This window comes from Saimiri boliviensis, chromosome 12 (assembly GCF_048565385.1).
Source record: "Saimiri boliviensis isolate mSaiBol1 chromosome 12, mSaiBol1.pri, whole genome shotgun sequence".
In the NCBI taxonomy this organism is placed as follows: domain Eukaryota; kingdom Metazoa; phylum Chordata; class Mammalia; order Primates; family Cebidae; genus Saimiri; species Saimiri boliviensis.
Window position 1 is genome coordinate 20,095,214 of NC_133460.1, and position 14,733 is coordinate 20,109,946.

Sequence of the window (14,733 nt, forward strand, 5' to 3'; positions counted from 1 at the left end):
TATTCATAAATGTTCTGTAAGTGAAGTTGGGAGACCTTTCTCCCAAAGGCTATGGGGACCCATGGAAGATCAAAAGCAAAATAGTGACAGGATCAAAGGTAGGCTTTGGAATGATGAATCAGGCATTGGATAATAAGAACAAGATGGACATTTTCACCTAGTCCTGTTAACCCTACTATTTGGGTTCTAAAGACATCGTGACTGCTGCACACTCAAATCCTATATCCTTGTTCCTAAAGATAAATACGAGCCACCAGTTTTTTAAAATTAAATTTATAAATATTACTAGTAGAAACAGTAAATGCAAAATCAGACTCATATTGGTTAAAACTTCACATGGTAAACATTGTTATTGATAAAACCACAAACTGACTTTAAAAGATCACATCCTAGACTGGGCACAGTGGCTCATGTCTGTAATCCCCAGCACTTTGGGAGGCCAAGGCAGGTAGATGATTTGAGGTCAGGAGTTCAAGATCAGCCTGGCCAACATAGTGAAACCCTGTCTCTACTAAAAATACAAACACTAGCTGGGCATGGTGTTGCATGCCTGTAATCCCAGCTACTTGGGAGGCTGAGGCAGAAGAATCACTTTGAACCCGAGACATGGAAGTTGTAGTGAGCCAAGATTGTGCCACTGCACTCCAGCCTGGGCTACAGAGCAAGACTCTGTCTCAAAATAAAATAAAATAAAATAAAATAACATTTTTCTAGCAACATGAACATGAAAAAATGTAACCCAGGAAAAATTAGATTTGGTAGAATTAAGTCACCCAAACTAATGCTGTCAGCGGTAAAATTTGTCAAGGAACAAAATTTGACAGAAGATCAAAATCTTTTAGACAAAATTTAGATCTACAGACTCTAAACCTGGAAAAACTGGACTTGCTATTTAAAAACAGCCTTAAAGGAATACTGAAAATGATGAAAACTATAAATGATAAAATTTGATTAAAATAGTGCAGATAATTGGTGAATCAAATCTGCAGTAAATTTTTGGTGAAAAATCGTCAATTCTGACAATTTCAGTGAAATAGAAATAAAAGTATAAAAATCAAAGTGATAAAAACATGGCTGGGCATGGTAGCTCATGACTGTAATCCTAGCAGTTCGGAGCTCAGGAGTTTAAGACCAGCCTGGGCAACATGGCAAAACACCGTCTCTACAAAAAACGCAAAATTAGCTGGGCATAATAGGTGCACACCTGTAGTCCCAGCTACTTGGGTGGCTGAGGTGGGAGGATCAATTGAGCCCAGGAGGTTGAGGCTGCCGTGAGCAATGATTGTGCCACTGCACTCCAGCCTGGGTGACACAGCAAGATCCTGTCTCAAAAAAAATTAAATAATAAACAAACAATAACAAAGAAACCCAAAGAAGTGGCACAATATCTTATAAAAAAACTAATTAACTTAATGGAATTAGATCTCCAAAAGATTTTCTGGATAATAATTCATTACTGTTGATGTAATTCTGATTAAAGTGTTTGGATTTATGAGTGTCAAGCCTTAACCCTAACCCTTTTGGCAATGTAGCAGGGTCAAAACAGCGTGGATCCAGATGTCTTACAGGGATCAAATTAGGAAGAGGTGGGATAATGGGAAGGTGATCCAAGCAAGAAGTGGTGGAAGATTAAGTTCAGGTAAGGGCTTGAAGCCTCAAATTGCGAGTCCATGAGTCAGGTGAGGTCTACAGGTAGATATGCGAGTTTCACCACAACTTCAGGTCATGGAACCCATCATATATAACCATAATCTAAACCACACACTAAATTCCATTGACTTGATGATCCAGCACTCAGCCTCCATTCCCAATGAAGGGATATATACCAGAACTTACCCCCTGGTCATCTTTGGGGTCTCAGAAGAGCCATAATCATAACCATTCTCATCATCTGAATAATCAGGTTCTCCCCAAGAGCTTGATGAGTTCTGATTGTCCTCAGTTCTGGGATAATCTGGCTCCCCCAAAAAGGGTGGAGAGTTAGGTTGAATCTCAGCGCCCGGATAATCAGGCTCTCCCAGAGAATCTGTATACGGATTGATTCTGAAACCTGTATGTTTTAGATTCCTTCTGGATCCTGGATGGTTCAAGTTGGCTCTGGGTCCAGGATGATCAGAGTTGCTTTGAGCTCCAGGGTAGTCCGGTTCTCCTAAGGAGCCAAAATAATCTGGATGTGTTCTGGAGCCTGCATAGTTTCCACTGCTGCTGGAGCCTACAAAATCAGGATTTCGTTGAGATCCAGGGTAGTCTGGCTGTCTGGATGATGGTTGGTGGTCCGGATGACTCTGAAATTCACTATAATCTGGCTCTGGTAGAGAGAGAGGATTATCTGGGCTTGTTCTAGAGGCTGAAGGGTATGCATCACTTCTGGTATCAGAATAGTCTGGATTACTCAGAGATCCAGGATAATTTGGTTCCGCCAGAGACCCAGCATAATCTGGACGTGCTCTGGAGTCTACAGAGTATGGATTGTTCCTGGTGCCGGGGTTGTGTGGATTGTTCGGAGGACCCAGAGTTTTCAAATACCCTTGTGTACGGTTCGGAGACCTTGAATAGTCCAGGTAATCTGGGTCTTCCTCAAACCCGTTATTCCTGTAGTAGGCAGACATGTTGGTACGGACTCTTCACCCTGGAGTGGTAAACTGTCCCAGCATTTGCAATTACTCAGGGATCTTTTTTTTTTTCACCTGAAAAACAAGAAGAAAAGGAAAAGTTAGATGTTTTTTCCCTTTCTTCCCTGCAGAGATGGCTGGTTACCTTCCAGTATCTGCTCTCCTTTCATTCAGAGTGGAGTATACAACTGCCTAGAATAAAAGTTATGTTTCTAGCTTCTCTTGCACCAAGGTATGAACGTGAGGGTGGTCAATGGGATGAGAACAGCAGTGATACATACAACTTCCAGGCTGAGCTGTTAGAGGGAAGAAGTTATTCCCCACTTTCTCCGTCTTGCTTCCTGTGGGCTGGAATGTGGAAATGACGGTGCACCATCATGGGTCATGCACACGAAGCCGAGACCTGCATTCGGAATAAACACTCAGCAGAGGGAAGGTTGCTGGGTTGCTGATAGCTTACTTCACAGAGCACAGCTATTGTATCGGCTCAGACTGTTATGGGAGAGAGAAATAAAATTATCTTGTTTAAACCACTGTTTTTGCAGTCTTTAAAGACCACATGGAACTAAGCTTACCTCTTGAACAATACATTCCTTTGGTTGTGGGGGAAGAGAACAGTGAACCAAAGGATTCAAAGATACAAAGACTTTTTGCGCTTTTTGATTACACTTGAGGTTCTAGGGGTCAAAGTCTAAATTCATATGAATGCATAAAAGAAGAATGGTTAATGGAAACTAGAGGACTAGGTAAGTAGACGATTGCTACGACCCCTTCCAATTTGAAAGTAAGATTTTATGAGCTCCATAAGCTCTGATCTACAGACCAGAGCATGCTTTTGTTAAATTTAGCCCAAAGCTACCTCCTAACATGTTTTAAGTTTGGCCTAAAGATTTCTCTGTACATAATGAACTGCGACCTAACTGGAGATGTCAACAGACTGTAGCCTACTCTGTACCAGTCACTGAATTTCAGCCAGTCTCAGGCAGCTAATTGTTCAAACTGTGTTCAAATAAGGCAAATGCTGAGGCTCACTGGGAAAGAGGTGCTCTTATTTCACTGGGGTGGCTAAGGGGATAGAATAGGTAAGTAAGTCTGGAGCTTCCGGCATTGTGCCAGAGGGAATAGAGTAAAAAAGTAATCAGTAGGGGAGAAAACTTAAAGAAAGGATCAATAGGATTTGTTGGCTGATCCATTAGGGGAAGGGTGAGAAGGAAAATAAAAGACAAACATCTCTACAGTTTCAAGCCAGCACGATGAGAGGAGTGCTGATGTTTTTGAAAGGAAGTAGAACATTTTTAAAGCTCAGCCAACTTTCACAAGTTTATCTCTATGTAAATGACAAGTGATAGACTTGAGTAATCAGAGCTAAGACAATATTAACTTTCTGCCAACACCTGTGGTCTCAGAATGTTCGTGTGCTCACCCACGCCCATATTTCTCAGCATAGTTGACATCTCAGCATGTGTTTCATTATCGTATCCTGCCCAGCATCCATTTCTCTCTTTTGTAGTTAACGCTTTTCCTTGGGTAACGTCTCTCCCACACTGTCAGTCCCTGTGGGCCAGGGGCGGGATATTGTGACACAGTAAAAGCCCCATAAAACTGCATACCTCAACCATACCTCGACTTTCTGTTGAAACTGCTCTCTGTAACCCTGATGTGACAGGCAAGCAGCCCAAACCCACACCGTCTTGGCCCCTGTGACTTGTAACAAGTAACTAAGGTCTGTAATTCCCACCACTACCCAGACAATGTGTAAACTAACGCTTATCTTGACTTCTGTGAACCATTTCAGTAACAATCGAAATATCCAAAGTCCCCTGGCCCTCAGAATGTCTGGAGCCCCTCACCCTCATCTCCGCCCAGGAGGTGATTTACCGAATCCACTGGCCCTCAGAATGTCTGAAGCCCCTCACCCCGCCCCCCGCCCCTCACCCTCACCCCTGAGGTGGTTTACAGGCATAAAAGGTATTGACACCCTCCTTTTGGGGCCATGGGTTGGAGAGACATGAGTCCCTTGTGGCCACCGGCAATAAGGACCCTGCAATTTGGCATACTTTTGTCTCGGTGTTGATTTTTTATGCTCGCTCCAGTACAACAATATGACCCATCAGAATTATTTTCTTCCTGGTGACAGTGATTCTGTCAGAACATACAACCTGGTTAAAGTCACTGAGATTCAATTCTGGGAGTTTTATCAGAACTGTAAGGAAGAGAGTTGTCTTCTGCTGGCCTTGGAGTTAGGACATTTTAGTTTTTGAGACAGAGCCTCACTCTGCTATCCAGGCTGGAGTGCAGTAGCATGATCACAGCTCAGTGCAACCTCGACCTCCCAGGCTTAGGTGATCCTCCTTACTCAGCCTTCTGAGTAGCTGGGACTACAGGTGTGCACCACCATGCCCACTTAACTTTTGTATTTTTGTAGAGACAGGGTTTCACTATGATGCCCAGGCTGTTTTCAAACTCCTGGGCTCAAGCGATCTGTCTACTTCAGCCTCCCAAAGGGTTAGGATTACAGGCGTTAGCCACTGCACTAGCCAGAGTTAGGAAACTTTAAACCAGAAGCTGTGGAGAAGGGCCTAAGAGTGATGCCAACAGGGAGTAGAACAGAACCAAGAGACAAACAGAAAGAGGACCCAGATGTTGATGACATTATTTAAACACCTGAATTCAGCCCTACCTGAAGGCAGCTGGATACTCGTTTGAACTAAAGTTGGTTTGAGTTGGGTTTCTGTCATTTGCAAATGAAAAAGAAGAATTCTGACAAATATGCCAAGTTTTGCAAACAGGAACACCTTTACAAACTGTCTGTAGTGCTAAGAAGACTAAATGCTGTGCTTTATTGCAAATTACTTTCCCTAACATGAAAAATTATCCTATTTGTTTCCTTGTATTCTAAGACTAGAAAGTTATATTTATGCTCCAGAAACTTCCACAGCCTAACAAATCTCAAAGCTATTACATCTAACCAGCTAAATGATGCCTAGTAAATTCAAGAAATTGAAAACAGATACAGCTGTATTGGCCCAAGAGAAATGAATATTTCTACCAAAAGACAGGAAAAATGTTCACAGAAACTGTCCTTCCTTCCCTCCTTCCTTCCATCCATCCTCCCTCCCTCCTTTCACTCTTTCCTTCCTTCTCTCCCTCACTCTTTCTTTCCTTCCTTCCTGCCTCCTTCCTTTCTCTCTCTCTTTCCTCCCTCCCTCCCTTTCATTCATTCATTCATTCTTTCTTTTACCCACAAAGTTCAAAAGCAGGCAAACTAATACATGGTGCCAGAAGTCAAAATAGTGGCTACCTTGGGGAAGGAAAGAGGTGAATGCTGACTAGGAATTGCATGAGGGAATCTCTGGGGTGCTGGCTGGTGATCTTGGGGTGGTTAAAGGGAGGCATATATATGAGTGTGTGTGTAAAACTCCATCAAGTTGCACACTTAAGAGCTGTGCCATAGCCGGGCGCGGTGGCTCAAGCCTGTAATCCCAGCACTTTGGGAGGCTGAGGCGGGTGGATCACGAGGTCTAGAGATCGAGACCATCCTGGTCAACATGGTGAAACCCCGTCTCTACTAAAGATACAAAAAAATTAGCTGGGCATGGTGGCACGTGCCTGTAATCCCAGCTACTCAGGAGGCTGAGGCAGGAGAATTGCTTGAACCCAGGGGGCGGAGGTTGCGGTGAGCCGAGATCGCGCCATTGCACTCCAGCCTGGGTAACAAGAGCGAAACTCCGTCTCAAAAAAAAAAAAAAAAAAAAAAAAAAAGAGCTGTGCCCTTCTCTGTAAATATATACTCCTAAATTTTAAAAAGAAAATGAGAAACCGGAAGTTGTAACATAAAACCTTCCATTTCTCCCAGGAGCCATTATACCAGTTGAAAAAAGTGGTAGTGTTTTGGCTCACAAGTATTTCCAGTTTTCTTCTACCTAAATCAAAGAAAATCGGCACTAATGAAAACAAAACCTAGACAAAGATAGGTCTTCTAGGTGAATATACATTACCTGAATGGAATCATCTGTCTATGTGATGCTATGAAATGAAAGTGGTTAGGAGCCTAGCCTTTCGTATCAGATAGAACTGGGCTTAGTTTCCATTTGCTGGCTGTATGGACTTGGGTAAGTCACTTAATCCCTCTGAGTCTGTTTCCTCAACCATACAATACTGACAGTAATATCTCATAGGATTGTTGTAAGGAATGGTGACAGAATAAGGCATAGAAGGCAGCCAGGATCAAGCAAGCAGTCATTGAATGGAAGCTATTATTTGCCATTATTTTTATTTACGTGCAGTGTAAACCCTGGCAACTTCCAAAAGAGATAGGAGTCAGTACACAATAAAAGTCATGCACTCAACCAGGACATGATTAAAGAAATAGAAAATGGACCAGGCATGATGGCTCACATCTGTAACCCCAGCACTTTGGGAGACCAAGGCAGGAGGATTCCTTGAGGCTAGGAGTTTGAGACCAGCCTGGGCAATATAGCAAGACCCCTATCTCCACCAAAAAAAAACAAAAACAAAAACAAAACAAACAAACAAAAAAAACTAGCCAGGCTTGGTGGTACATACCTGTAATCCCAGCTACTCAGTAGCCTAGGTGGGAGGATCGCTTGAGCCCAGAAGGTTGACTATGCAGTGAGACCCTGTCTCCAAAAAAAAAAAAAAAAAAAAAAAAAAAGAAAGAAAGAAAGAAAAAGGAAATGTCTTATAATCAGGTAGAGGAGGAATGAGCAATCCTATAAAATTCCCAGGCTGACACAGTGACTGCAACTGAGAACTAAATTTTGCCCTGAGCTTCTAATCAAGCCAAGACTAAAAGGGAATCATGACAAGTTATCTAATACTTACTATATGTGAGGAAAGAAAGGCAATATACCAATTTTTCAAGAGGACCACACTTCCTCCCAATATCAATTTCTGAAAAGAATTTATCATGGGAACTCTTTCAAAGGGATCGAATAAAAATGTAATGAAGCCAGGACTCAGGGTCACCAGCAAACAAAGCACTCAGAAGGGGGCTGCAGGAGTAGAGTTGGGAAGACACTCTGGAGTTCCCTCCAGGTCATTGTGATGAAGGAAAACAATCGCATACGGCTATCTCTGGCCAATGGGCTGTGAGCATAAGTGACTGTGTCACTTCCAAGTGAAAGCATTCAAAAGCCAAAATGAGACCCTCTAGTTCCCCTTCCGCTGCCATGGCAACCAGTGATATTCCCATAGGGGACCCAGTCACCAGCTTGGGTTCTTGCATGACTGCATGGATCACAGTCCACCTGCACCAACCCACCGTAGAGTTTCATGAGCAAGAAACAAACTTTTATGTTTTAAGACATTTAGATTTTAAGGTAGTTTATTTTGAGCACCAGAGCTTAGACTAACCTAACTGATACAAATCATTTTTGTCTTTGTTTTGAATCTTTGACAAATATATATGTATGTTTATATGCAAAACTTCATATATGTATATTATGTGTATATTATATGTATATATCACACACAGACATATGCATACAATTTATGTATATATTTATTCACATATACATATATAATAGATCTACATATAATATACATTATATATACACATTCAAATAACACACACACAAAAACACACAGAGATTAGATAAATAGATAGGTGGGTAGATAAATGATTGACAGATAGATGTTATATGTTACCGGCCAACAATTAGGTTCAAGTCTGTTGCTGCAGTTCCCTCCTCCATTGTCATTTGACAAGAGCTTATGTATTGCACGTCTGTGTCACAGTTGGGAACAAATGCTCTAACCGCTATCACCTGTACTTCAACAAATACCTAAACAAACAGCTAAACCGACAGAAAAGGATTGGGAAAGAGAAAGGAGGAAATGACCACAAGGAAATAGTCTCTTGTACTGATGTGAAATGAAGCGGGTGTTGCCTTCTGAAAACCTGACCCTTAGCTTCCTGTTAACTATTAGAGGAGTAAATGAGATATCCTGAAGGTTCAAAGGCACGGTAATGCTTCCTGCTGCCTTGGAAAAAGCACAAAGAGGGTATTATCCTACTTTCTTTCTCCCTAGTTTTTGCTTCTCTAGCACCTCGTCTATAAGGGCTATTCATCCATCTATTTCAAGTCCTCCTTTCCATGTCCTATTTAGGGTTTCACACTTCAGTTTGAATGGTTTTCAATCACATGACCAAGTGATGCCATGTCTTCTAGGGCTGTTAACCGAGGACTCCTTATTTGATGTTGTAACGCTTCCTGATTTGAATGGATCATCAAACTATCTTGTCTTTGTCATTCAGCTAATTCAGAAATCTTCAAGGGATCAATTACATCTTAGAATACGGATGAGGTCACATTCAAGCTATTCAACTGGTTCTCTGCTGCCTCCTACTTCTCCCAGCCTCAAGCTAGCAGAATGCGAGACCACCCACTCACGAGTTCTAATCTGCACCACCAAAATGATCTCACAAAACCCAGATACTCAGCCAGAATTGCTAAGGGTTGCCAGGGCAAGCTTTGCGTATAATGACAAAAAACTGGGAGCAATTCAAACATTCACCAATAGGAGATGAGCTGAACCAGTCACAGGACATTTGCACAGTGGAATATCATGGAACTGTCACAAAGAATGTTTTAGCTCTACAGGTGCCAGCAGAACACAGCCAGCTATGATTCTGGTCTTTAATCTCCTTTCCCCATCTCCTGTCCCAAGCTTGGCTAGAATATGTGACCATGCAGCCTGTGAATTGTCCAAAAGTTAATTTTCTAATTGAGGCCATTTGTTACCTGAAAGACAGGAAAGAGATACCAGGGCCTCACAAAACAGCAAATTGATCAGCACCAAGAGCAGGAAGTTGCCATGAGATAGGCAAAATGAGGCCTCAATGTCCAATTTGAGCCATACGCTTCATCTTCGAATGGAGTGAACTTTGTCACGAATACACGATTAACCTTTCAACCTAAATGAAATCAACATTCTGTTCCAGCGACGATCTTGTAAATGATAACAAGATCCCTACATACTTAAGACACACATTTAAAATTGGAAAAATGATTCTACAGAAACTCTTAACTAGTTCCAATGAATCACCATTTATTTGACTCAAAACAGACCAACCAACTTTTAAAAAATTGTTTTTGTAGCAGAGAATGGAGAGAAGGAAAGAAACTAGTCCCACTAAAATTCTGTTTTGCCATCTAAATACATGAAAAGCAATGACAGCTATCACAAAGGACTATAACCATTATCGCATAAAACATTTTATGGACATTACAAAAAGGAGAGGGCAGGCCGGGTGCAGTGGCTCATGCCTATAATCCCAGCACTTTGGGAGGCCGAGGCAGGTGGATCACGGGGTCTGGAGTTCGAGACCAGCCTGGCCAGCATGGTAAAACCCCGTGTCTACTAAAAATACAAAAATTAGCTGGGCATGGTGGCAGGTTCCTGTAATCCCAGGATTCTTAAAGAAAAAAAGAGTGAGACCCCATTTAGAAGGAAGGGTAGTTCATGTAACTGAATAAATTCAGCTGTATGGAAACTTACTTTTTTACCCCTTATTGTTCTTGCTTTGTCCCAAATAGATGCAAATGTTGCATAAACCAACTTGATCTTAAGATGTTGTTGGGAACACCAAAGTCACATGTCCGTGGGTGTTTCAGTCTGGCATTTGATAGGAATTGGGCTGTGGGTGATTTCTGGAGGGTTATAATCTGCAATGCTGGTTTGAAGTCTGAATATTCCAAGTTGCTGACTGTAGGCAGAGCCTCACATCCTGAAAATCAGAAGACAGAGGATTTAACTTCCATACAAGATGGGCTCATGCTGTCCAACATCTGAAAACTCTTCCCCCTCATTATGACATATTTATGGCATGGGAGCTGATGTTTCAGGAAAAGATCCTAAAGGAATTTTTGAAATATGCTTTATTGCTCCTTCAATCTCTTTAGCAATCACTCCTCCCCCGGCACAATGACAAAACCAGAATTTCTGTAGTGAAAGTAAAATACCTAAGACAGACCGTAGCTATTGAAACAGGATACCAAGATGCAAATGTCTGGTTAGAATAAATATTCCATCTGCACTTTAAATAAGCAAGTGTTAGCTTGTGCACACTGTAGACCTGAGGCCCAGATCGTTTCCTTTCCACTTAGATGGTCCTCGAAACAAGCAGACATGGAATGCATGGTAGCTTTTCTTCAAGATTCCACCACCTGGAATAATGAATTGTGCCAAGCTCTTTCTCTGCTATTTCCTGAAGTTCAACACCTTGCGGGTCAGCCCCCGAGGGCCATACAGCCTCCATCTCCCAAGGCAAAGCTCGCCTCGTGTCTCTCATGACAGGGGGATAACTTAGTGTTCCTTGGAAACTTAACGGGATGCAGTGAAGTCAGGCACTTCCAAAAGCCGACCCATCAGTCCACCCTTACTCATCCCCGAGCAGACGCATGGTGGTATTGTGGAGGGCCTTTACGGGACACTCTGCCAAACAGCTGGAATGGTAGTTGTGCTCTAGTTCACTTGGCTAACCCTTTTACCCTGGCATTTCATCAACCAGAAAGAGAGAAAAATACAACACAGGCAGATAAGAGATGGCTCAAAGGAAGCAGCCCCTTATGGGTCTTTTGATTCCCGTATCTATTTAGATGCCATCAGAGTTCCTTATGGGGTACCAGAAAAGTTTAAAGCCAGGAACCAAATAGCTACAGGGTTTGAGTCAATGTTGTTTTGGTGGGTAACAAATAACAAAAATGTAGGTTGGATAAAGTACATTTATTACAACCAGCAGCTTTTTGTTAACTCTCCCAAAGATGCTGTTAAGGGAATAGCTAAACAATTAAGATCCACTAGTCAAATGGCCTGGGAGAACAGGATAGCTTTAGATATGATATTAGCTGAAAAAGGTGATGTTTGTGTTATGATCAAAACTCAGTGTTGCACCTTTATCCCAAACAACAGTGCTTCCAATGGAAACATTACCCAAGCCCTCCAAGGGCTTACTGCCTTATCAAATGAGTTAGCAAAAAAAATTCCGACATTTACATACAACCTTATTTCAAACTGGCTCGAGAGATGGTTTGGTCCATGGAAAGAGATCATAGCCTCAGTTCTTACTTCCTTAGCAACTGTAATAAGTATACCCCCTCTTCGTGGGTGCTGTATTATACCATGCATCTGAGGGCGAGTACAAAGACTAGTAAACACAGCACTTACTGAAATCTCCTCGAACCCTCCCCAACCTTATTCAGAAAAGTTACTTCTCGTAGAAAGTCAAACAGAGCAGTTGAGTCAAGATATGCTAAACAAGTTTGAGGAGGAACCATAAAGTAAGAGAGGAAGAAAATTGTGGTAAGTAGGAAAGTTTCTCTTCAAAGTTCCTTTCTTAGGAAGAATTCACAAGTGTTAGAAGTAATAGTTTGTTTTAAACACTTTCTTCAAAAGCCTTCTTGCGTTTTTGCTAGAAGCCCTATCCTATGTAGCTGTTAGACATACTTACAGGCATCTAGTACATTCTATCTCCTTGTATTTTAACCAAGATATCTGTGCTGAATGTGCTCCCGGGCATGTCCCGGCTTGCAGCCTATGTCCCTTCCTTATTTGTACTTCCTTTTTTTTCTTGCCCTTCATTGCTTTCATCTCTTTAGAAAAGTTTCAAGTTATTAGCCAATCAGGTTTTAGTTTAGATTGTGATGTCTGGCTCCAGCCAATGGAGATCGGACACAGCAGTAAGGACAATCCCAAATACATAAGAAATAAATGTCTGCTTTCCTTTACTCATTGTACCCTCGTGGCAAGATTGCTGGTGGGAGTACCCTTTGTGTAGGAAGTAAGAAGAATTGCTTTGCTGAGAGATTCTCTGTCCCAGTACTAATTTTTCTTTGTGGCAACAAATGAAAAATTTTGTACATAACATTCTCCTTCCATCTTCACATGATCTTCACAAGCGAGAGATGCTTCATGCTTCCATTTTACAGATGAGGCCACTGAGGCTCAGAAGGACTCCATAACTTTTCTGAGTTCTTACAGATGGTAAGTGGGCATAAAAATTTAAACGTAAATTGAATGAGTTCTTAACTGCTACAGTGACCAATTTCCATGAAGGCTGACTGAGTTGCTTTTTTATTACATATTTAATAATGTATTTTGAAAAATCGATGAAGATTGCTTAATCAGAAACAGACACAGAGGGGGTTGGGTGAGGTGGCTCATGCCTATAATCCCAGCATTTTGGGAGGCTGAGGTGAGTGGATCACTTGAGCTCAGAAGTCTAAGACCAGTCTGTGCAACATGGTGAAACTCCATCTCTATGAAAAAAATTTTAAAATAATTAGCTGGGCATGGGGGTGAATGCTGAGTTCCAGCTTTTGTTTTGCTTTAAAAATCAACTTAATCATATTAAAAGCATTTTTTATTGCCATTTTTTTTTTTTTTTTTTTTTTTTTTTTTTTTTTTTTTGAGATGGAGTCTTGTTCTGTTGCCCAGGCTGGAGTGCTTAAATTCCACTTCTGGGTATACATCCAAAATAATTGAAAGCAGGATCTGGAAGAGATATTTACACACTCATGTTCATAGCAGCCTTATTTGCAAGAGTTAAAAGGTAGAAGCCACCCAGGTGTTCATGGACAAAAGAATGGATAAACAGACTGTGGTCTCTACATACAGTGGGCTACTGTTCAGCCTTAAAAAGGAAATGCTACAGCATGGATGAGCATTGAGGACATTAAGCTATATGAAATAAGTCAGTCACAAAAAGACAAATACTGTCTGATTCCACTTACATGAGGTATCTGACACTCACAGAAAGTAGAATAGTAGTTGCCAGGGGCTGGAAGGATGGGGAAAGAAGGAATTATCTGATGGGTATAGTGTTTCAGTTTTACAAGATGAAAAGGTTCTAAAGATTGATTGTACAACAATGTAAAATATTCATTACACATTTTTTACTACAATTTTTAAAAAGAGTTTTTATAGTTTAACAACAGTTACAATATTTCCACTTATAAAACATTTCTGGCCAGGTACAGTGGTTCACACCTGTAACTTTGGGAGGCCAAGAAGGATGGATCACCTGAGGTCAGGAGTTTAAGACCAGCTGAGGATAGTGGTGTGTGCCTGTAATCCCAGCTGACTGGGAGGCTGAGGCTGAAGAATTTCGTGAACTTGTGAGGCGGAGGTTGCAGTAAGCCATTGCACTGCAGCCTGGGTGACAGTGCAAGACTCTGTCTCAAAAAGAAAAAAGAAATTGCCACTCTGTTGGTCTTACACACTTCTGATATTCACTGAGGCAGCCTCTCACCTTGCTGTGCTGTCTACTTGGGAAAAAATCCAAATATTAGTCAGGTGTGGTGGTGGGGGGTGGTGCCTGTAATCCCAGCTATTTGGGAGGTTGAGGCAGGAGAATCGCTTGATCCCGGGAGTGGGAGGTTGCAGTGAGCGAAGATTGCACCATTGCACCTCAGCCTGGGCAACAGAACGAGACTCTGTCTCAAAAAATAAAATAAAATTGTGCCATATACTTAAAGCCTCAAAGCAAGCACAATAAAATTGTTATTGAGACGTTGAACATATATTCATCACAGCAATAAAAGGAAAAGTAAAAACTGTAAAAACCCACATCCCTGAACACATTGCCCTCCTGCCTCCACCAAAGATGGCTGACAAATGTGACACTTTCATACCCACCTCTCCTCCCAGTGTGCAAGGAACAGAGGGGAGGCAAACCCAGGGGTTTTAAAGTGAGCAAAGGTGGCCAGGTGCAGCACTTTGGGAGGCTGAGTTGGGAGGATTGCTTGAGACCAAGAGTTCAAGACCAGCCTCCTCTTGAGCCTGGGAGGTGGAGGTTGCAGTGAACTGAGATCATGCTACTGCACACCAGCCTGAGAGACAGAGTGAGAGTCAATAGACTGACAGATCAGCGAGTGAGGAGCAGGGAGAAAGGCAGGAGGGAAAAAATTGGATTTTTTACCATCACATAGAAGATGAGTATTTTAAAAAGCGAAGTGCCAGGCATGATGGCTCATGCCTGTAATCCCACCACTTTGGGAGGCTCAGGTAGGAGGATCACCAGAGGTCAGGAGTCCGAGACCAGCGTGGCCAATATGGTGAAACCTCGTCTCTACTAAAAATACAAAAATTGGCCGGG

At 42.0% G+C, this 14,733-nt stretch overlaps 1 protein-coding gene across 3 annotated transcripts in view; it reads right to left on the minus strand.

Annotated features, from left to right (window-relative positions):
• Window positions 1-14,733, minus strand: part of TMC5 (transmembrane channel like 5) — an 88,606-nt gene that overhangs the window by 52,386 nt on the left and 21,487 nt on the right. For 2 of the 3 annotated variants that reach the window (XM_074381986.1, XM_010340725.3), the window contains exons 2-3: window positions 10,137-10,365; window positions 1,837-2,687 (exon numbers count right to left, since the gene is read on the minus strand). In XM_074381986.1, the coding sequence (XP_074238087.1) occupies window positions 1,837-2,609 (773 nt within the window). In that variant the 5' untranslated portion in view covers window positions 2,610-2,687; window positions 10,137-10,365. Of the gene's footprint in view, window positions 1-1,836; window positions 2,688-7,178; window positions 7,253-10,136; window positions 10,366-14,733 lie in introns of all 3 variants that reach the window. The other variant, XM_074381985.1, reaches the window with a different exon arrangement.